Source organism: Anas platyrhynchos, chromosome 18 (genome assembly GCF_047663525.1).
Source record: "Anas platyrhynchos isolate ZD024472 breed Pekin duck chromosome 18, IASCAAS_PekinDuck_T2T, whole genome shotgun sequence".
NCBI classification, from domain to species: Eukaryota; Metazoa; Chordata; class Aves; order Anseriformes; family Anatidae; genus Anas; species Anas platyrhynchos.
Window position 1 is genome coordinate 10,595,665 of NC_092604.1, and position 22,041 is coordinate 10,617,705.

A 22,041-nucleotide genomic window follows, 5' to 3' on the forward strand; every position below is an offset into this window, starting at 1 on the left:
TCTGAGCCCACCGGGTCCAAACGGCCCCCTGCCACCTGTGTCACCACTGCACCCCGTCCCAAGCACCACATCCAGCCTTGCCCCTGAAGAAGCTTCCAGGGCACAGTGTGGCTGCCCTCCATGCAAGCCCCCTAGGCTCCCAACCGTAGATGTTAACCACATGCAGAGCACAGAGCAGAGGGGAGACACTAAAAACGGCTGCCTGGGCATCACCCCCAGCTCCTTTAACCTCTCACACCACAGTGCCTCAGCCCCTGGCCTCCTCTCTGCTCCCTCACCACAGCCCGAGGGAACAGCGTGGCAGCCTGGGCAGGGTGGGATGGCCCCGTCGGCATGAGGCGGTGGTGCCGTGGGGTGGGCTGCTGACCCCGGACCTCTGGCTCTGGCCAAGCCGGCTGGGTTTGGACCACTCGGTCTCCTCCTTCCTGCTTTGGTTTCCATGCCTGTAAAGCAGGAGCTGTGGTGCTGATCTCCTGCGTGATTGCTGTGAAGAAGGTGGGTGAATGTATAAAGCAGGCGGATACTACTCCACACGATGGTTATTTATTAATAGATTGTATTAATTAGGGTAATGCTGGGTGCAAACAGTCCTGCCACAAAAGCAGGAGATTGTCCGCTTTGAAATATTTACATTTGGGGGTGATCGTGTGGCAAGGAGAGCAAACCTCATCCTCCGTGTACGTCCCTCTTCTGCTTACTCTGTGCTGTGATTGTTGCATTGCCCTTTGTGTTTATCTCAAGGCCCCTCTGCTATGGAAAAGCCCAAATCCCATCAAGGAAGAACATGTAGCTTGATGGGGAAGGGAGTTACTGGTTCTTTCATCTGCTTTGGTCTTGCAGTAGGAACACAAGGCGTTTGGCCTCGTAAGGTCTAGATGCTCAGAATCACTCTGGAGGCAACAGTCTTGCAGCCTTTGCTGGAGTAGATGTCTTCCTCACTGGGGTAGTCGATCATTGATGAGGCAATCTCTGTGATGATACCTTCGTCCTCAGGATGCCCTTGCGCACGCAGCTCCTCCCGGACACACTCTTTCACGTGTTTATATTCAAGAGGAAGGAAAGGGATGAAATAGTCAATCAGGTTCTTCTGGATCAGTTGACTTTGAAAGAAACCACCTAGAAGAGAGAATGGGGAGCTTTCCCACCCGAGTGCCGCGGAGGCCAGCGCGTTGCTGCCCACCTCCTGGAGCAGTCTGCAGAAGACACCAGACATCAGTGGTCCTGGAACCTGCAGCCAGAGGTACTCACTGTTTGTGTTGCTGAAAATTTCCTTAGATAGCAGATCCTGGAGCTCCTTCACAGGGATGTCTTCTCTTCTCTTCGACCTTCTCCAGTAATCAAGAGCAATCTCTGTTATCTTATCTCCGCCTGCATTGCTGTTCGGAAAGAGATTCATGGGCTCGTTAGAGCTGTGTCTTTGCCATCTGTATTGCTCAGATCTTGGCAGCAGTTTAAGTTGCAGTCAGCCACAAACCTATTACAAAACTGCTACTCCCTTTGTCCCTACTGATTCTTTGGGACTGTAATTCCCTTTTTTAAGCTTTCCTTACTTCAAGAAGATGAAGATCGCCTTGCCATAATAAACTCCATCAATCTCTTCATGGTAGCCAAGGAATGGCGTAATCGAGTCTATCAGGCCGTGTGGCATCTGATCCATTTCAGAGAAGATAAAAAGGGACCTTGGACAGGCACTGACATTGCCCCGAATCCAGTTCTGCAGCTGTTCCTGTGAGAAGAGGCAACGTTATCTGGGGCTTGCACTCACAGTTGCAGACAAATTAGAGAAAATGAGGTGAAGCTGGAAATACCTTATAGAGATGGACATGTGAGGCATGTGGGAAATGCAGCACCGTGTTGAAGTGGTGCACAAAACGCCTTCTTGGTGCACCAGGCTGATAGAGGTTCTCTGCGATGATACTGCTGAGAAACGTTTTGCCTGTTCCAGTCCAGCCATGGAAGGACATCACCAGGGGTTTCTTGGGCCGTTTGGAGTGAATATTTGCATTCAGAGCTCTCAGAACTAATTGGACAGCGAGATGCTGGCCAAAGACTTTTCGCTCCAAATCCATCTTCACAACTGGAAGAATGAGAGGGGAGGCAGAAAATGCCATTTATTCCTCCCTTTTTTCGGCTATAGCTGAATGACCATCAGAGAGAACAAATATTCCCTGCCCTCAGCCCATGATGAGACTGAACCAGCAGAGATGGGCAGACATCCCAGCAGCACAGTACCTATTGCCTCCCGTGAAGCTCTGGGATGGGATCTAATTTACTTGCAGAGACATTTTCTACATGCGCTAAATTCTCCTTAACAGTTTTTGTGGCATCAAGCACACCTCGTATTTATAGAAATAAGTCCTTCTGTTGCTGTATCACATCCTCTTAAAAAAGAACCACGACGCTTTTTCAGTGTTAAAAACCGTCCTGTTTGTAACCAGCCAAATCCAGAGCTGGTGTGAAGAGATGCACTGAAGTACCTGGAGGCACACAGGTCTCAAGTGCTTGAGAATTCCCTTTGAAATCTGTGTCCCAGCTCTGAAATGAAACAATATGAGAAGCTTTTGCCTTCTGGAGAGGCTTTGACTCTCACCTTTCCACGACCACCCGGGGATGCTGGCGTTACGAGGGAAGCCCTCGCCACCCTGGGACCATCAGCAGGCCCCACTGGCAGCTGGCTCCTGATGCCCTTGCCACTGCCTTACCTGAGAAGTTCAGCGTGTCCTTCACATTGCAGCACTCCAGGAGACGGCACTTGAGCCAGGAGTGCGGGGAGAAGAGCTGCCAGGTGACCGCGGCCCCCCCCATGAGGAGCGAAGCGCTGAGAGGGTCCAAGGCTGGCACCAAGGTGGGCACGAGAAGAAAGAACACACCAAGGCTCAGAGGCTTCATGGTGGAAACTGAAAGCCAGCCTGGCTCAGGAGGGAAGCAAAGCGAAACAGAAATCGCAGAGCAACTCCCTGCAGCGTGGTGCTTCAGGCAGCGCCAGCGAATGGGAGCCGAATTTCCTGGAAGCTGGATGTGACGATGATTTCGTGTCAAGGGCAGTGTTACGGCTCTGTGCCGGGAGAAGTGAAAGTGTCTGAGCAGGGCATCGCCCAGGAGCGGGCGGTACCGCGTGGGGAGAGTGAGAATTTGATCAGAACAAGCCCAGCTCTGAGGGGAGCAGGACTGGAGCCTCACGGCATCTGAGGCGAGGTGCTAATTGAGCTGGTGATTACAGGAACATAGCGGCGCTTGTTCTGGGCTCAGCGCGGGGCTCTGCGCCCAGCCCAGAGGTTTCCTTCTGTGCAGCTCACAGGACTGAACACATCAGAAAGCTGCTTTTTGCAAGCAGGTTCTCAGAGCAGGTATTTCGTCCTGACAGCTTCGTGATCCCTGCCCTGCCAAAACAGCGTGCTTGCGCAGGGGAGGGACAGGCGGCGAAACATTTTTCATTTTCTCAGTAAACAGTTTTTAAAAGGATAAAACGTGAAAAGCAGCTGTAAATAATCCCCACTTTATTTTTAAAAGCCTTGCTGGAAAAACACCAAACAGCATTATTTAGTAGCCAGCACACACATTCAAGATGTGATGTCTCTTGAAGCCAGGTTTGCCCTGTGCCGCTTATTGGGAAAGCGATGGTGTTGCCCATTTCGGGTGCTCGCTGTCAGCTGCCCTCGAGCTCCTGCTCTTGGCTCCTTATTCCAAAGCAGCTTGCCCAGGCGGCTCCCCCACGGGGGTGTCCCCAAAACCCCAAAACCTCAGCTTCTGGGCTGCCCAGGAGCTGAGGCACACGGAGCTGGGCTCGCTGGGCTGTCAGGCTGCCACCTCTCCATCAGCTCAGCCAGAGGCTGCCTGGAGGAAGGGATCAGCACTGGAGGCATCGTGCAGGTTTCCTCATTGCCTGGACTCTCCTGAGGTCAGTTCAAAGGATATTTTTACAGAAGTGGCTTGATACGGCTGAAAAAATACTGGGAATTTGTTTCCTCGGCGCACCGCTCCTCTGCACTTGGCTGGGCTGAACGCTAGATGGGGTGTCAGACAAAGGGTTTGGGCCAGGATTTACGGGGGTAGGAGGACTGCAAGGACTGAACGTCATTCCTGAGCAAAACAGGAAAGGAGGTTTTTAAAAACATCGCCTTAAAAACAGAGGTTGGGTTGTGAAATGGGATTTCCTGGGACATCAGACAGGACAGTGCTCACGGCTGCTCGGGCTCCACCAGGCAACCTCAGAGGGGGCTGAGAGCAGCCCGAGTTATCTCCCGAAGGAGGACGGAGAGTTTGAATAAAGAAACGAGGCGGCAGAGCTGCGATCGGGAGCTTCTTTCGGCTGCACATCCGAGGTAAAGGTGCAGGCAGGTTGCACCACTCACCCCACAGATGTTTTCCCCTTCCTCTGTAGGGATAGCGGGGTCCCGAGCACGGTGAGCTGGGCGCTCAGCCCTGAACCCCTCTGGGATAAAGCACAGCAGCAAGTTGTGTCTTAGGAAGGGTGTGTAGGCTTCACAGATGATAATCTATGTTTTCTCCTCAAATATATCTGGAAACGAGCCTCTTCTGACTGATTGTATGAGGGGGACAAATTCCTCACTTCGGTCTCGTGTCCTGCCACAAGCTTCCACCCTCCTGCAGGGGACCACATCTCCCAAACTGGGTTAAAAAATGTAAAGTGACACGCTAGAAACAACGCAGAGAAGGCGAATTATCTCATTCACGTACAAAGAAGGGGTAGCATGGGACACATCGATAGATCTTCTCCTTTCCATATGGGAGGGAGGTGGCATATATTTCCTATACAACAATAGGATGTATGCTGCCTAACAGGTACCAGATGGGTGTTTAAATAACCTTCAGCTGCAACATGTCATGCTGTTATCTCATTATCCCTTACAAGTTAAATGGGTTCAAGCTGGGCCCGGACATGGATGAGATGTCTAATAGCGGTGCTGAGGCTGACACTGATGGCAATTTCCTCAAACAGCTGTCTGGAAGCTCCAAGTGGAGCACAGACCCCGCACATGCAGCCTGCGCCGCGCCGTCTTGTTGCCAGTTGTGCTGTGCTGATGAGCACCTTGCTCAGCACCCTCCTGTGCCCCAAAAAATCCCCCAAACTGGCCTCCTGTCCTGTGCTGACACCGGCACCCCATGGGCGTAGGGCTGGGGGCGGTCAGCCAGCAGCCAGTCATGGTGAATCAGCCGCCCCAGGCTGAGGGAGCTGGAAATTTGTGGCTGGGAAGAATTTTCCGAAAGCGTTTGGGGTGTAAGGGGTGGTTTGGGGTGCCCGTGATCTGCGGCGTTGATGGGTGGTGGGAGTGGGAGGGGGGAAAGGCATGGAGGAATTACAAAATGGGGGAAAGGAGGGATTTGGGGAGCGGTGGGGTGGGCTGGAGGATGTGGGGTGTTGGCAGGGGTGGGATGGGGGAGGTGGTGGTGGGCAGGGTGTGTTGCACAGGGAGAGGCAGGGGATGCAGAGGTGGAGTGCTGAAGGCCAAGGGTGAGGAGAAGAAAGTCCCAGGAGAGAGCTTTGCCTGCCCTTTCTCTGCTTTCCCTATGTTGAAATTTGCCGTCACCCGCCCACGGTTTGATTTGTGCGTTGTTGGTTTCAAGGCAGCGCTCCCGGGGCTGACTGCGAGCTCGCAGCCCCGTGGCTGAACGTGGGGAGTTTGGGACAGGGCTGGTTAGCAGGGCTGGGTACCTGCAGAGCCAGGAAAAAACATCTTCAGTCTTGGGGCAGGGCGATAGGGATCGGGGTTTCAGCCCTGCCTGGTGTCCTTAGAGTGCAGGAGGTATCCAGGAAGAGTTGTAGGGTCAAGGAAGCGATGCTTTTTCCAAAAAAAGTCAGTGGTTTTGTTGCAAAATGTGTATATTCTCTGTATTTCCAAGGTTCTCTGTATTTTCCTCCATGAAAGAGGTTTGGTTTCCCATCATTATTTTAATCTCTACCTAAGCACACCTCTTTCCACATGCTCCTCTCCCTGCTGTCTGACCCTAGCTAGACGCTCTCCGATGCTCAGAATTGTTCTGAGGAGACTTTATTTTTACTTTTTTTTTTTTCTCTTCTGTATGTGCGGTTTGGGTTTGTTTTCTTCCCCTTCTTCAATTTCAGCAGCATCTTTCCAAGCCCTGAGCACAGAGACGAGGCAGCGACAGGAAAAGGCTGTCACTCTGACGTACTTTGGGACCTCTGGAGGAGGGGGTTGCGGTGGGCTTTATCCAAATACCGAGCTCTGAGGACGGCACCGACGCTGCGGGAAGGCTCTGACTCACCGGAATGTGTTCGTTGGCCTTTCTGCAACGTGGTGCTTATAGAAATAACACCGGGCACCGTAAACCTACATTAACCATGAGCAAACATTGTCTAATCCTGGCAACACCCCGGGAGTCAAGAGACTGTCATCCTCCTCCCGTAGGTAGGGAAATTGAGGTTTGGAGGCAAGGGAAGTTTTTAATGTGGCCGTTCATACCTGGAAAGCTTCTAGCGAAGGGATTAGCAGCTCTGCTCTCTCTCTGATGTCTTTGCTCAAGAGCCTGAGCTGTGATTTGCCTTGAGCAGGTTTAAAAATCCTTATCTGGGACACAAAGTCAGAGTTCCTCATGTCAGCGTGTGCTGCTGGGGGCGGACAGGCCAACAAGGAATAGTACGGAGGTGTTTGGGGTGTGGGTGAAGGGGAAACCTCGTGCCCATGTCCAAAAACCTCTGCCCGTGTGAAATAATCCCTTTGTCTGAACCCCTGTGAAGTGCTGATGTACCTGTAGGGTTTTTTCCTCTGGATGCAGTCTCCAGAGAGCACAGCTGAGAGGTTCTTCCCTACAAGAGGAAAGGATTTCTCAGCTGGGTGCCCAACCCAAAATCTTTTATCCAGAGCCTGTATTGTGGTCGGGGGGCAGCCTCAGCGCGCTGTAACGAGCAGCACCTACCCCGAGCGAGGTGCAGCAGCTGAGGGGGACGCGAGGTTCATCAACGCTCCTGATGCTGCTGGGTGAATGCTGACGGTCTGCAGAGGGAGGAAAAAATAAAAAGGGATTTTTAATCTGATACCAGGTGGTTTTCAGCAGGTGGAGCTAGCCGGGTGGTGTGACCTGGTGGGGACAGGAGCGAGAGGAGGAGGAAAGGTGTTCACAGCCACGCTGGACCTACAGCACCGGCGTGGGTGAGCGAAGCTGCTGCCTTGCCTCCTGTGGGATCTCCACTGGAAGGTAATGTTTTAGGGGTAGGTGCAGGGTGGCAGGGTGCCCCTCTGCTCCTTAAAGGCTGGGAGCTGTTGCTGAGGTGTCTGTCTGTTGTATTCATCCCCTACAGCAATGAGGAAGGAGAGGGATGGAGAAGTGCTCTCAGGACAAGCACAGGGAGGTGTTTGCGTGCCCCAGCACCCAACCTGGCTCTGCTCCTCCTCACCCCACAGCGTGCCCATGGGGGAGAAGGGACGGTGGGGCAGCGCTTTGGCTTTGGGAGGACAGAACTTTCTGCACCAGGAGATGCCAGGACTGCTGGAGTGACAGGCTCTGAGAATGGGGTTTTCAAATCCATAGCTGTGCGATTTTATCAGGTGTTTGTTCCTCAAATGGATTTTGGTGGCATCAACACGCTCCAGGTTTTTCTACTTTTGGTGCCAGGAGCGAAGAGGTTAAGATACAATTTGGAGAAAACCTCTGTAAAGGATTTAAGTACCCGAGCTGCGAGGACAATGGGGCTCCAGGTGTTTTGTGTGCTGGCCCCGGTGTCTCTGGTTGCAGGGCAGAATAGTCCAGGTCTGACGGTGCCACCCAAAGCCAGGTGCACAGCACAGCAGCCACAGCAGGACCATGCAAATCCTCCTGGGCTGAGAGAGGCAAAGCAGGGGGGGGACAGTGTGCCACCAGCATCACCTCCTCACCCCTCACTGCCCAGGGCTGGCTCCTCTCCTGCCTTGTTGCCTCTGGGTTTGGATTTCAGGGCCTGTGTTGTGCAAGATCGAGAGTGAATAATGGGCAAATTTGAGATGACAGCCAGCGGACGGGCTATCAGGTTGCGCTGCGTGCTGCTGGTTAGTCTCTGTTTTGACTCGTAAGCTCCTGGTGCAGACATCACATCATCTGTGGTTCAGTGACCGGGTCTGGGGACTGCGCTGCCACCCCAAGGGTCTGGCCACGGAGGTGTCACCCCGTGCAGAAGTCACCTTAGCTGCTCGGTGAGCTCCTCATCGGTGCGGTGGCGATGCTGTGAGGCTGGGTTTTGCCCGTCTCACTCCCATATTTATTTATTTTTTCAATTGAGATCAGAATCTGAAACTGGAGACTCTTGTGGGGTTCCAGTTTGGAGCTGGGACCTGCTTTCTGGTTTTGTTCTCCAGGCTGGCTCGGAAGCAGCTGGAGCGGAGTGGTTCTCGCCCGAGCCCGTTTGTGTAGCAATAGTTCTCACCAAGAGAGCAAGAAATTATAGGGAAACTCTACTCCGTGTTTCCTTCTCTCTGAAAACTTGATTTCTATTGCAAAAAATAAAAACCTGGGGATGAAAACTGTGTGAAAGGATGAAGCCTGAACCTGACTAAGTAAGAAAACACCGCACTCAACGTGGCGGGGGAGGATCGCTACGGGAAGAGGATTATAGGGCGTAAGTAACCAGTGCCCTCCGGTCATGGGCTCTCTGATGTGGCGAGTGGCTTGTATCTCATCCAACGTACATAAGGTGGTGGAGCTATTAACCAGGAATCATCGTCCAGCGCTCCGGGACCCTTAGGTGAAAGAGGGTTTGAAAGTGTTCAGGAGGCTTTGGGCTGGACTCGAATCACAGGCTGTGTTTGCCTCAGGGTTTGCAAAGCTAAACACCCTGCTCCTTCGCCCGTCTCCTGTGGAAGAGCAGTAAATACAGGCCACCAAATTTAGTCCTGCCAAGCAGCTATTCCGACTGGCGCCTCTCTTTTTCCTGCTCCTCTGGTTCATGCTTGGGTAAAGACCTCAGCCTCGTTTTAACCTGGCTTTGAGGGACACGTAGATCCAGCAGGAGGTAGCCATGTGCTGCTGTAATTGTTCCCCAATTTGTTCCGACAGGCAGAGCCTGGCTGCCCTTGGAGGTTTCCGAGCTGGGCTGGTGCTTGCTGGCTGCTCATGAGGCACGAGGAGGCTGTTTGCCAGCATCAGGGAGGGATCTGAAAAGGTTCGGTTCTCTTTCCAGGAGAAACGTGGTCTAACAGGGAGGAGAACGGACTCTGCTATGAATAGCCGATGGCACGCAGGGCTTCGGTTTCCAGCTATTGTTAAAATGCGTGTGAGAGCTGGGAACCCTGTGGCTGGCAGTGAGCTGGAGCGAGATGAAAACAGCACGGACGCGCTCGACAAAGAACAGTGTTTGGGCTATGCTAGCAGCAGAGGAGATTGTGCTGGGGGATACAGAAACACCCTGGAGAAACAGAGAGGAGAAGGCAGATCTGCTGCCGGATGGCTGCGGGGTGAGTGTCCCGGGCTTGTCTCCTGCCAGAACATAGCTGGAATTCCTACAGTTTGGAAGTAGCCCCTCCAGAGTCCTAAATAACTTGGTGCGGAGTCATCCTAGCCCCCCTCAGTGAGGACTGGTGGCATTTAAGAGACAAACGAGCTCTTAGGAGGCCGGAGGCCGGTTGAAGCGTAGTGAGCTGGGAGTCATGTGCTGGTCATCTGCTTGCTTCAGCGTTGGAGGGAAATAAGAAAGTATGAGTGGGATAATCAAAAGCACGGAGGAATCTCCTTTGAAGAGAGATGAAAGTGAACGGGACTGTGATAAAGCTGAGTAAGAGGTGGTTTCACAGATATGTATCAAAGGAGGAGTACGCTAGACAAAGCTGAGCAAGAACTGCCGTTCTTCCTCACCCCCAGCGTGCCTCTGTGACAGGAACAAGAGGGGAGGCAGATCCTATAAAAAGATTATTATCATCAGCTTAACTTAAACTATGTTTTATTACGGAACTCATTGTCTGTAGCGAGTTCGCTGTCCATTGTCAGCCGGGCAATTTAATTTTAGCAGTTTGGGAAAGTGACTCGAGACGTGTAATTATCAAGCATTACCGTCAGCTATGACAACAACAACTTGGGAAAGAGAATTAAACCTCGTGATTCAGAGCTTAAATTAATCCCCAACCTTTGAAGGGCAGCAGGGTGTGTACGGGGCCAGCGAGCCCCAGTCCATTGCTTTTTTACCCCCGGTAGGTGATGGAAATGGTGGTGGACCTGAGGCATGGCTGGGCAGCTCCCTGCTCCCTTCCACCAGCAAGCATCCCACAAAACCCTTTTAATCACCCAAGTCCCTTTTTGGGGCAGCTCCAGCCCTGATAACGTGGCCTCAGCATCCTGCAGCCCCCATCCCTTCCCCCCAATCCAGCTTCTCCCTTGTTAATGGGTGAGCTTGTTCGGTTTTGGCCAAGCCGGTGGCACTGTCCACAGAAACGTGCCGTGCTAGGCAGATGCCTTCTGCTGCACTGTAAATATTTGTACATGAGAAGCTCTCTCCTCGTGGAGGGCTGTGTAAAGCAGTCGTGGTTGCATAAACACAGCGTGGAGCAGATTGCTGGAGCGCACGTCATGGACACGGGAATAGGGCCGGTGAGTCAGGAGAGCCATTGAGGCACCGGGCCCGTCAGGTTGCTGGAGGCCTGCTGGTGGGCCGCTCATTGTAGCTGTAGGACCGTTTATCTCCGTTTATGATGCGGCCCATGATGTCACTTGGACATTCCCTCTGGGAGGTTAGCTGGTCCTACAACCCCTTCTTCCTTGAGGGTTTAGAAAACCCGCTAAGGAGCTACCAAAGCAGCCGGATTTCACCTCAGGCGAGGTAACCGAGCTCCTGGGTGGGGGGGGGGGGGGGAGGAGAGGAGGGCAGGGAGAGGAAGTGCAGTTTTTTGGTTGATTTAAGCTCTTCACGGTGGCTGCCACATCATTCTCGGTGACTAAGCTCGGAAAGCATGGCTGAGGTGAGGTGAGGAGCTCGGGGCGGTTCGCGGCGGCCTACTGGGGAAGGAGGACAAGTGCGAGCCTCCAGGAGATCGGCGTGTGTGATAAAGGGGTTTAGAAAACATGACCTATGAGGAGGGGAGGGAGGAATTAGCCCTGTTTAGTCTAGGGGCGACGGAGGGGATGGAGAGGACTTGGGGTTTTGAAAAGAAGCGCCATGTTGTGGAAAGGTTTGCGGTGGGTGAAGCTCTGTGGCAGGCTGTGAAGGGAGGCTCTCCGTGGAGCTGCTGGTTTTGGGAGAAGTGAGGACATGTTGCCCCTTCCCTTCCCCTTGTGCTACCTTTGTGTTGCCTGAAAACGCCTTTTTAAGACCCGTTTTCAACAGAAAGCTTCAAAATGGGTGAGTTCTGCCCTTCATCCCAGGTTTCAAGGCAGGGGCAGTGAGGAGCTGAGAGGTTCCCACCTGCCCCAAATAGGTCCCTGCCATTGAGGTGGGCACCCCACTGTGTTCCTGAGGGCGATCAGAGCCCTGTGGGGCAGCCCAGCAGGTCACAGCGTGCTCAGCCCCTGGAGAAAAGCCTCCTTGGGTTGTTTTCTCCTTCAAGCTCCTCTGCAAGGCTGAAACGTGGCCCCACATCTGTGCTCTGTCCCGGCCGTGTTAGGCAGAGCTCTCACAGCTGTAAAACGTGCCCCGAAACACGGCATGTGGGGGCAGGACCGTGCAGCATCACCTACCTTCGCTCTTGCTCAAGAGCATCCCAGCAGGGCATCTGTAATTGTTTTGGATGTTTGCAAATGCTTGCTTCAAGTCTCGGAAACGCTTCCTGATTTTGGAATTTTTGGCAGCGGGATTTATTTCTCTTCTCTCCCCAGCCTGGCTGGGAAACCCCCTCTTTTTGGCCAATAACTTAAGCGTGTTTTTTTTTTGTTTTTTTTTTGCATGCTGTTTACAGCTGGTAGGATCTGGTTCTGGGGAAAAAAAACACATCGTGAGTTGCTGCAGCGTGAAGCAAGAGAGAAGCTGGCTTCATGTGCACCGTCCCCCATCGCCCACCCTCACCCCATGGCAGCAGTGGCAGGTGCAGCTCTGCAAGGAGCCAGCCTTTGGGCCAGCTGGGTAAAAGGGAGAAAAAAAAAAAAAAAAGCAGGGGAGAGGAGAGGAGCTTCCCTCCCAGCTGGGCCGCATCCTTGTGTGTGCTGCAGCCCAGCCAAGGAATTCTTTCCTCTAAGAGAAAGCTCAGGCGTGAATCCATGGGAAGCTCAGACCAAGAAAAAATAATCTGCCTCCCACATGCTCGCAGCCTGATGGCCTCACCTCCTTGGGGCTGCAGCGGGGCTGGGAGCAGGGCGGCAGCCCCGTGGGGTTTGGGAGCAGATGGAGCCCGAGGGAGAAGCGGGGAGGACGTGCCACTGCCTCGTGCACTTGGCCTTGGTGAGGAGGAGCAGCAGCTGCCTCCGCTCCTCTGCCGTGCCGGGGACCCCGAGCCACTGCACCCCTTCCCCAGGCCCCTCTGCTGCTGCCAGCATCTGGTCTTCCCCAGCACGAAGCACAGTTTGGGAGAGTCCCATCGCACATTCCTTGTGCCTGAGGCCTCCGAGGCAGCTCCTGCCAGTACAGCTGCGGGGAAGAAAGCTTTACAAAGCAACAGACAAAATCTCCGAGAGTCTGCAGGAAGGCTGAAGCAGCTTCGGGAGATGCTCACGCTGCTGCTTTCGCTGCTGAGTTACTTTGTGGTGTCTCCTCCTGCCCCACACACCCCAAAGAGCAGCACAGACCCCAGGGGACAGGGAGCTGTGCGTGGGGCAAGGGCATTTCCCTGCCAGCTGGGGCAGGGCCCAACCGCGTCACCCTGGCTTCATGCAGGCTGAGCAGGGAGCGCAGGTGGAGCGCCTTTCTGGTTGATAAATAGCCGAAACGACTCATGCCTTTACTTGAAAACGTGGCTGTGTCTGAGCTGGAGCAGCGCTGCCTGCCGTGGGTCGCTGGGTTCCCCAGGGCTGGCACCCCTCTGCCTGCTCCTGGGCTCGGTGCTGGGAGAAGTGGAGCAGGAGGCACCTGAGCTGGCAGCAGCCTCGGATCAAGTTGGGAATGTGGCTGAAAATCCCAGCGGTGCTCGGGGAAGGGCTCTGCACCATGTCCAGCAGCAGGCAGGAACACCCTGGAGCCATGCAGCAAACCCCTCTTCCTTTCCCCGCAGCTCCTGGGGTCACTCTCACCCAGCGACTAAGCCTTCAACCCTTTCAAAGCCTGGCCCTGATTCTTATTAATTGTTTATCCAAAGAACGCTGTGGTTTTTGCTAGCAGGATTGTTTTGGGGTGTTTTTTTCCTGAGCTGAGACCTTGTGCCCTAAAGGCTTTAGGGCAGGGCTTGTGTTGTGAAGCCATACTGCCCTTAGGACATGGTTTATGTTCAAGCAGTGGCTCTGTCCTAGCAGGATGCGATCCGTGTAGGAGGATCAGCACGCTGACAATAACAGCCTGCTTCCTTCTGACTCCGTGGGGGGGCTGAACTCGTTCCTGGCAGCCGGCTTTGCCCCGTGCCAGGAAGGTGCCGCCCTGCAGAGGCCGTGTCCTGCAGTGTGAGGACCCCAAAAGGTGAGGCTGGGATCCCAGGGGCATCCCCTCTGCCTTCAAAGGTGGCTTCTGCCCCTTGTCCCCATCCAAGCACCGGGCTTCAGCCCCATGGGAAGGGAGCTGAAATGCAGAACCCCACAGCAGAAGGCCCTTTTCTTTGCCTGCTGCAGGTTTAAACACCCTGGATCCCACCCCACACATCCAGCGTGTGTGTCTGGGTCTGCTCCAGGGGCTTGCACCTAAAACTGCGTTTCCTGATCACTTCATGTAATTGATATCGATGTAATTGGCCAGGACATCCTGCCAGTGCTTGAATAACACCGCAGAGAAAGTCTGTCCATCCGTCCGTCCGTCTCCAGCTGCCAGGAGAAGTCCTGGCTTGCCTGCAGGTGGTACCAGGCTCGTGCCATCCTGCTGCTCAGCGGGGCGTGCTGCTGCCTCGGGAGGGGAAGGCACAAAACGAAGGCACTGCGGGATGCCTGTGGGCTCGGCCAGCAAACCCAGAGCAGGGTGTGAGGGGTCGGAGAGGGGCCCAGCTGCCTGCCCTGGCTCCAGGCTCCCAGAGGGAACCCTTGCTCCTGTGGCAGGGCTGGTGTGTGCCTCGCATCACCCAGCCCTTGGGCACCGAGGTCCTTCTTGCCAAGAGCATCCCTCGCCCATCAAAGCACTCATTTTCCTGCTCACAGCATCGTGGGGCTGAGCACAGCACCTTGGGGTCCATGGCATCACCGCAGAGCAGCCACGGCGAGGGAGATCCAGAGGTGGATGCAAAGAGGTGGCAGAGCTCTGCGCCAGGAGAGGGGGGCTCCTGCTGTCCGTCCTGCCCCAAACCCCCCCAGAGAGGGGGCTGCGAGCTGCTGGGGTTAAATCCGTCCTCGTGGAGCAGGGAGGGGCTGTGGCTGGCACCTGAGCTTGGTCCTGGCTCCTCTTGGAGCAAAGCTTGCTCAGTGGGTAGTTAAAAGGTTAAAAAGCACGAAGGAGCAGGAGCAGACCCAGAAGCAGCAGTGCTTTGGGAGATCCTTTCGGCAGATACCGCCCATCCGACCCTGCTCATTGGTTTTCTGGGCTTTTTTTTTTTCTGTGGCTGGAAACAACTTTTTCTAGTCTAAAACAACAGTTAATGAAAAAACCGCTGACATCCTCAAGGCGCTCATTTTCCGCTCCATCTCTGGAAATTTCCATGTGCCCGACACACGTCTTGGTGTGCGTTTAAAGGAACCCAGCCCCAAATCCAGCCCTCCCACCCCCCCCCAGGCTGGGGGAACCCCTCTGTGCCCCTCGCTGCGGGCTGGGGAAGGAGGAGTTAAAGGCTCACAGCGGAGCTGCAACCCCTCCGTGCAGGCTTAAATCCTGCTTTTTTTTTATTATTTTTTTATTATTTTTTTAGCTGGCTGAGGAAAGGCAGCTCCAAATTTAGGTGCCGCTTTCCAGACCCAGAATCACGTCGTACCTGGCTCCCCTGCTTCACCTTGCTGGAGAAATCCCAAACCTCGCTGTCCCCGGGACGGGAGACTCGGTGAGTTTTCCTTCTGCTGCTTGGGGCTTTGGGGTTTTGTTGGTGCTTGGGGGCTTCGGGAGCACCCCAGTGCCCTTTTGGGACAAGGGAAGGGCTCTGCTGTCCCCTGTCCCTTGGCAGGTGGCAGCGGAGGGGAGGGCTGCCTGCCTCTGCCAGGGGAGCGCTCAGCCCATGCTGGGCGGGACTGGGAGCACTGGGAGCACTGCCACGGGGAGGAGGGGTGGCTGTGGGATCGGAGGGGTGGCTGCGGGATCCAGGACAGAGGGACCACGGCAGCACGGGCTGGGTGCAGCCGAGGTAGGTGCCTTCCTTCTCCCCACCTCCTCCTCCCTCCCAGGGCTGCTGATGGGTGAGGGATGCTCTTGGCAGCTCCAGGCACAACGGGAGCAGAGCTGGGTCTTGGGGGGCCGTGGTGGGGGGTTTTAGGGCTGGGTGGTACTTGCTGCACCCCCCAAGCAGCCGAGGGAGCCGTGTCCCAGCTTGGGACATCCCGGGGGGCTTGGGACATCCCGGGGGGGTGGCACGAGAAGCACGGAGCAGGGCGAGTGGCTCGCTCTCCTGCCCACCCTTGGTTTTCACTCGTTGTTTGCTTCTTCCCAGCTCCGAGGGGCTGTGGGATTGCACCGAGAGAACAACAGTGCTGAAACACCCCTGCTCCTGCCTGCAGCCCCGCTGACACGCCGCTGTCCCTGCCCCTGCAGAGCCCTCGCAGCCCAGGCAGGAGCTCCGGGGGGCTGGAAGCGCTGCAGACGGCCCGGGTGGCTCTGAGCCTGCCCCCAATGATGATGGAGAACAAAGTGTTCCTGTCGTTTGCGTTCTACAGCACGGTCCTGATTGTGAAAATGTACGTCGTGGCCATCATTACGGGGCAAGTGAGACTCAGAAATAAGGTACGCTCCGTTTTCCTTTCCCTTCCTCACCCATTTCTGCTTTTTCGCCTGGGTTTCTGTTTGGGTTTTCTGCGAGCCCTTTCTTCTTTTAATCCTGGAAAGGCCGCCGCAAAGTTTTGCAGAAGCAAGGCGGGTTTCCTTTGACTTGAGTTGAAAGCAAAACATGTTTTATAGCTGCGGCAGATAAATATCTCGCTTCTCTTTGGCTCTTTTTGTTTGTTTCTACCATCTGTAGCTTGATGTTTATCGTTTCTGAATCCTAATCTAAATAGCAATTTCAGATTTAAAATGCCATGCAGGTGAGCTGCTTCTGGAAGGAGGCTCTGTTTACAGTTAATTTGCTGTGTCTGGAAGAACAGGAGAAAAAAAAAAAGAAAGGTTTGAGCACAGATTGTTGAAATGCCTGAAGAAAAGATTGCGATGGAGCAGAAAGCTTTCGTGTGCTTTCAGAGGCCGAATCGCTTCGTGGGCGCTCCAGGAGAGCGAAAAGTCATGGTGACCAAAAACAATAGCGGGAGGAAATGGGTCTTGGACACAGAGAAAAGGAGCAGGAGCTTGACTGCCTGCAGCCCAGTGGGAGCTGGTGGCAAAACTCCACTCTCTGTAAAAATAACTTGAAAACCATTCGAGACATTTCCCGCAGCATCAGGGGAGTGCGAGGGAGAAATTTCTACTCTCAGGCAAAATGCAAAGGTGGACACTCCTGTGCTGCAGCATCATCACAGCTAACAATTTGGCTTCTTCCTGAGTTTGTGAGAGATGCTGCAGCCCTGGCACAGCCTGGGCTTGTAACACAACCGAAGGAAGTGCCAGGGTCCCTTGCAGGCTGCAGAGCGAAGCTGTCGCGTGTAAACAGGTCCCTGCCGAGCAGCTTCTGAGCATAGGTGGGGAGCTTGCATTAATCATTTCTATTCGTGAGCCTATTGATGATGAATCCAACTCCCCCAGGGCTTGTTTCAGTCCCAGAGCATCAGTGCCCAAAAGCCAGCCAGGGAATTTTCTGTCTTGGTAGGGCAAACTGATCTGTCATTCCCTGTTATCTTTTGGATGCTTCTTTCACCGTCTGCAAGCGCCGTGCCAGGAGTGATCTCATTCGCTGGTTGGCAAAGGCTCTTCCAAAAGGGTTTCACGGAGAGGAGTGGGCTGGGACCAGGCCAGCACAGGACCCCCGGGAGCTTGGAGCCCAAATTTCTGATCTGCTCGGGGGACAGTGGGGTTTTCAGGGGAAACCCATCGGGACGAGCAGGGCTTAACCCCCAGGGTGGTGCACGTGGAGGTGAGTTTGCCCTTGTGTTCATGAAGGGCGGTGAGAAACGGGCTCAGAGAGCTCCTTGGTCTCGAGGACCAGGGGCAAAAAGCCCACCTGGAGAATTCCAGGAAGCGTTGGAAGCTCTCCGAAAAGGGATGGGGACATTGGGGTGGAAACTCCCAGCTCTGGCTAGGACCTCCTGCAATAAATGTGGCGGATCAGCCACATCTCCTTGGTGTCCAGACAAGATGTTGACCCTTCCTCAGCCCTGCCTGCTGCCCAGGGTGGGCTGGGGGCCCCGCGGTGAGCCGAGTATGGGGGCCTGGCAGGGATCTGCACCACCAAGGGCACCCAAATGATCTCCAGCACGCCTCAAGGTGCAGCACAAGAGGCCCTGAGTGAGCACTGACTGTGCTCCTCCCATCCGGCTGAGCTGATTTAACGATTTCTTTTAACCTCCCCATTTAAGATTTGCACGGAAATCCAAACAAAACCCCTAAATGAAGCTCCCACATTGGAGACGTGTCCCCTGACAGCCCCCCCTTGGGGGATTTTTCTCTTGCAGGCCTTTGCCAACCCCGAGGACGCGCTGCGCAACGGGGGGCTGCAGTACTACCGCCAGGACCCCGACGTGGAGCGCTGCCGCAGGCGAGTACTGGGGCTGCCGTCGTCGTGGAAAGCTAAAAGGGTCATTAATTAAGTAATTACCCAGATGGGTGGAATGCCTGCAGGTCCAAGGCAGGCCCCTGTACACCAGGGCAGCCTAATGTTTAACGGGAGCCTGGTGTGTGCCAGAGCGAGGAGAAGTGGAAGGACGCGGGTTTGGGGCCAGCAGACACCACAAAATCCCGGTGCTCAGAGCCCTGCTGGTCCTTTGGGGCTTGTCCCATGCCCACAGCTGACACGACCCCAATTTCAGCGTGGCTGCTCCCAGCGCTGGGTGGGCTTTGCAAAACCTCCCGTATCACCCAGTCCCCGGGCTGCCAGGGGTTAGGAGGAGGAGGCAGTGAGCTGTTCGCTTGCTAGGGAAAAGAAAATAATAGAAGCAATGTTAATCATAACCCTTTTGTTGGTTAGTCAGAAGAAAAACAGGCTGCCATAAAAAATTAATAACCGGAGCTGGAGGAGCAGCCTGGGGAAGTCTGGGGCTTTTGCTTCAGAGAAGAAATTATTGCAGATTTTCTCTAGGCTTTGTGGACATTTGAACATGCTGGGGCACAGGAGTTAGGGAGCGGGCAGGGTTTGGCCCCGTGGCCATCCATGGGTCACCCTTTGGGCCACAGCTGTCAGCACAGCCCCAACACACCTCGGTTCCACGGGCAGGGGGCGTGGGGCGAACACACCACGAGTCCTCCCATCCCAGGGACACATCTGCCTGCAAACCACCCATTTGTTGAGCAACTCGGCCTCATTTGGGGCCATGCCACGCTGGCCCCTCGCCAGCTCGCAGCGTTTCGCAGCTCCACGCAGGGTCTTTGTTTGGCTTTGTTTGTTTATAACTCCAGCCCTCGAGCTGTCAGCCACCGCGCCAAAGGCGTCCCAGGCACGGAGGGCAGCTCGCCGCCGGTTTTGGGAGCACAGCATCCCCTCCAGAGGGATGCCAGGTGCAAAATCCTGCTGCGTGCATGCGTAGGGCGGCGGATCTGAGCCTTTTGGGGGCTGCATCCACCCCTTCGGTGGGCTGGGAGAAACCTGTTGGGAATGAGCCAACCTTCTCTCCCTTTCCAGGGCGCACCGCAACGACATGGAGAACATCTTCCCCTTCCTCTTCCTCGGAGCCATCTACTCCCTGCTGGAGCCCAGCCCCGCGGTGGCCAGGCTCCACTTCTTCGTCTTCTGCGTGGGGCGCGTGGTGCACACCCTGGCTTACCTCCTGCGGCTCAGGGCGCCCACACGCTCCGTGGCCTACAGCGTGGCGCAGCTGCCCTGCTTCTCCATGGCCCTACAGATCCTCCTCGCCGCCGCCCCGTATTGGTAAAGCCCAACAAGTGCCCAAAGGCCACCCAAAACCCTCCTCGTTCTGCTCTCTGCAGCTGCGTCGGCACCAGGATGGCCCCGGCTGGAGCGGGTTGGGGTGCAGGGGTGCGTGCGGGGGTGCTGCTGGTGCTGCGGGGATTTGTGACGTGGCCGCTGGGAGGTCCCTGTGTCTGCGGTGGAAAATGGGCAGGGGAGACCCCAGGGGGAAGGGAGGAGATGCTGAGCAGGCTTCCCTCGCTCCTGCACGCGTCCTGTCCTCGAGGAAGGGGTTTCACCGAAGGAAAACGGGTTTTCTGGCTAACTGACCCAAACTGCGGTGGGGATGATGTGCCCTTTCTCCTCAGTCACTGATACCCCATGCATCAGGGAGGAAAAAAGCCAACAGCAGTCCCACGGCTCAACAGAAGCCCTCGTTTGGCAGACGTGGGTGCTGGCAGAGGGAGAAAAGCAAACACCCTCCTGGTGCCAGGAGCGCCACAAAGCCAGCGCAGCGGGGGCGAGCGCAGCCCCCTGCATCCCCTCTCATGATCAGGGGCAGCTGCTCCAGGCTTTGGGTCTCAGCCCCGTCACGGGATGCACCAGGGACGTGCCCAAAACAGCCGGCAGGAACTGCCTGCCCTGCAGGGAGCTGCGCCCTCGCCCGCATCTGCATCCGCACGCTGATGCTTGGAAAGGCTCCTGGGGCTGCGGGGTAAATCTCTTCTCTTCCGCTTGCAGCCTTTCCCTGGCTGCGGGGCGGCCCGTTGCTATTTGGGGAACGTGCCGTGGCCGCTTTGGGGTTGTTTTCTTTCAGCTGTCCCCCCGCTGTCCGCCGCTGCTGCGATCAGCTGGTGCTGGCAGGGAGCTCTGGAAAGGAGCGGAGCCGCTTTGAACACGTGCCCAAAAATGTGCCCCTGCGGGAGGAGGGTGCTGCTGCTGCTCCGTGGTGCTGCATGAAGGGCTGGTGGGGGAGCAGAGGGGTTGGGACCGGAGCCCTGCAGGAGGACAAGCACTGCAGGACAAGCCCTCTGCTGCCACGCAGCTGTCCCCCAGCACCTAAGCGGCAGCAGGCGATGGGGCGCCCCTTTGGAGGGCAGGGCAGGAGGGAGGAAGCCTCTGCTGCTCAGGGCCTCCTCTGAGGGCAACGCAGGGCTTGCTAAGATCACAGGGAGACGGCAGGATGAGCAGAAAATAAACTCCCTTTCCACCTGTCCTGAGCACAAAAGCTCTTCCCTTTGCTACACTCTCCTCTTGGGTGCTCTTACTGAGAGCGCACGGAGCACAGAGGGCAGAGGCAGCTCGGGCTCTGAGCCCCCACCCAATTTGGGGAGCAGCCCCCATCCAGCCGCTCCCAGCCCCGGCAGAGACGTGGCCTCAGGCTGAGCAGTGCGGGGAGGGCTCAGCAGATTGTCCCTGGCCACATCTCGCTGGCACAGCCCCGGCTCAGCAGATGGCCGGGGGGTTCCCCTCGTCACGAGCCTTCGCTGTCTCACGCGGCGCACGAGGTCTCAAGCCCCCTGCGCGTTCCTCTGCTGCCGCACATGCATCCTGGTGGCAGGAAGCAAATATTCCCAATAAAAACAAATCATTATGCTCTGATACATCCTTCCTTCGGGAGCAGCCGATGCAGCTGGCCAGCAGCTGGGCCCAGCCCCAGCAGTGCCCCCAGGGCTTCTGGAGAGATGAGGACCCCCTCCTCCAGGCCCACCTGCCCTGGAGAGGAAATTTTTTTTCCAGGTGGGCATCGTTTGTGCTGATCCTTTAAATTTAGCAGAGCTGGGGCTTGCAAAGCAGCTGTGCTTGGCTGTCCTGTCCAGAGCAGCAGGCTGCTGTAAGGTTTGGTGTGTCCCCAGCCCCTCTCCATGCCTGCTCCCAAGGGGAGATGCTTTTTCCAAGCAAGTTTTCTCCCTGCACCCCTTCCTCGTGGAGCCAAGCTGGTGCTTAAATCCCGGAGGGCTGGAGATGTGCAGGTAAGCTGTAGCTGCTTTCCGTGCTGTCCTTGCGGCTTATACAGGAGCCACCTGTCTTTCCTGAGCTCAGCAGCCCCCTCCTTTTGCTGGAACTCGCTAGGAAGCAAAGCCCTCACCTCCCCGATTCCCTCCTGTTTTCTTAAGCTGTCGGTGTTCGGGAGGTGCTGCCTGCCCCGTGCCTGCACGAGGTGGCTGGGATGGACAAAATGGTTCCCCTGGCAGGCGCTCCTTTCCCTCTGCTTTTTGTTTTCAAGCGAGGAAGGCGGTGGCTTTGTGGGATGGCCTCCATCCAGTCCATGTTGCTGTGTGTTGGGATGTAGCTGGATTGAGGCTCGGGATGGGAAGGGAGAAGCGGGGCTGCAGGAACCCCAACCCCCAGAGCTGCGAATCCTTCCAGCCTCCTCCCAGCTGCTGGTTTGGTGCCTGGGGCTGGTGCCCTGCTTGGGGAAGCCAAGGTTATGTGCAGAGCTCTGCTTGCTTCTTTTTTTTTTTTTTTTTTTTTTTTATTAAAAAAATAATAAACCCTGCTGTACTGGCTGTAGGGGAAAAAAAAGCTTGGGAACGTGAACTCTCCTGGCTCCAAGAAAACAAACAGAGAAAGCCCACAAGGCAGACTTCAGAGAGGCCCAGCCATCACGTTTGTTTTGAAACCCTGGAGGCGGGTGGGGGACCGGACAGAGCCCGGCTGGTCCCTGCGTGGCCGGGACTGGGACCAGCACCGTGTCACTGGGAGCTGCTGGTTGTGCGTGGGGGAGCGGGGAGCCTGGGTGGGCACCCAGCAGGCTTGGTGGGGAGCCAGGGTGTTGCAGGGTGGTTATTTTTTGGGGGTGGGAGGTGGGTGATGGAGCCAGATATCCTCCCTCTTGCCCTGAGGAGCTCGGGGCTGCTCACCATTAGTGCCAAGGTGCTGTCCCCTGGGGCAGGAGGGTGCAGAGCAGTGAGGAGCTCCCTGCCTGCACCCAGCGCTGCTCCCCGTGCTGAGCCCTTCCACCTCCCTCTGGCTTTGG

The 22,041-nt window shown here is 55.7% G+C and overlaps 2 protein-coding genes across 15 annotated transcripts; one reads left to right on the forward strand and one right to left on the reverse strand.

Moving 5' to 3' along the window:
- Positions 1-521: 521 nt before the first annotated feature.
- LOC101792364 (torsin-1A) lies at positions 522-3,338 on the reverse strand. Of its 3 annotated transcripts, XM_005013218.6 has the most exons (5): positions 2,703-3,330; positions 1,809-2,077; positions 1,551-1,726; positions 1,249-1,376; positions 522-1,116 (listed from the first exon to the last, which is right to left on the reverse strand). In XM_005013218.6, the coding sequence occupies exons 1-5, from the start codon at positions 2,887-2,889 to the stop codon at positions 872-874; spliced, it is 1,005 nt and encodes a 334-aa protein (XP_005013275.3). In that variant the 5' UTR covers positions 2,890-3,330; the 3' UTR covers positions 522-871. The 3 variants fall into 3 exon arrangements, with proteins under 3 accessions (XP_005013275.3, XP_071881276.1, XP_071881277.1); XM_072025175.1 differs by having other exon boundaries at positions 522-1,376; positions 2,703-3,338; XM_072025176.1 differs by having other exon boundaries at positions 522-1,376; positions 1,809-2,535; positions 2,703-2,844.
- A 693-nt stretch (positions 3,339-4,031) lies between these two features.
- On the forward strand, positions 4,032-21,537 carry PTGES (prostaglandin E synthase). 12 transcript variants are annotated; one of them, XM_027471199.3, is made up of 6 exons: positions 4,032-4,322; positions 7,036-7,176; positions 14,841-14,969; positions 15,570-15,859; positions 17,674-17,756; positions 18,837-21,537. In XM_027471199.3, the coding sequence occupies exons 4-6, from the start codon at positions 15,749-15,751 to the stop codon at positions 19,084-19,086; spliced, it is 444 nt and encodes a 147-aa protein (XP_027327000.3). In that variant the 5' UTR covers positions 4,032-4,322; positions 7,036-7,176; positions 14,841-14,969; positions 15,570-15,748; the 3' UTR covers positions 19,087-21,537. The 12 variants fall into 12 exon arrangements, with proteins under 12 accessions (XP_027327000.3, XP_027327006.3, XP_071881283.1 ...); XM_027471205.3 differs by having other exon boundaries at positions 4,035-4,322; positions 7,033-7,176; positions 15,671-15,859; XM_027471197.3 differs by having other exon boundaries at positions 4,036-4,322; positions 7,033-7,176.
- The last annotated feature ends 504 nt before the right edge of the window (positions 21,538-22,041 follow it).

Coding starts and splice junctions, on each gene's coding strand:
- LOC101792364 (XM_072025175.1), bottom strand. CDS start 2,889: ATGAAGCCTCTGAGCCTTGGTGTGTTCTTTCTTCTCGTGCCCACCTTG. Junction 2,078..2,702: donor GGACACGCTGAACTTCTCAG/GTAAGGCAGTGG, acceptor TCATTCTTCCAG/TTGTGAAGATGGATTTGGAG. Junction 1,727..1,808: donor CACATGTCCATCTCTATAAG/GTATTTCCAGCT, acceptor CTCTTCTCACAG/GAACAGCTGCAGAACTGGAT.
- PTGES (XM_027471196.3), top strand. CDS start 15,141: ATGCTGGGCGGGACTGGGAGCACTGGGAGCACTGCCACGGGGAGGAGG. Junction 15,267..15,670: donor ACGGGCTGGGTGCAGCCGAG/GTAGGTGCCTTC, acceptor CTGCCCCTGCAG/AGCCCTCGCAGCCCAGGCAG. Junction 15,860..17,673: donor AAGTGAGACTCAGAAATAAG/GTACGCTCCGTT, acceptor TTTCTCTTGCAG/GCCTTTGCCAACCCCGAGGA.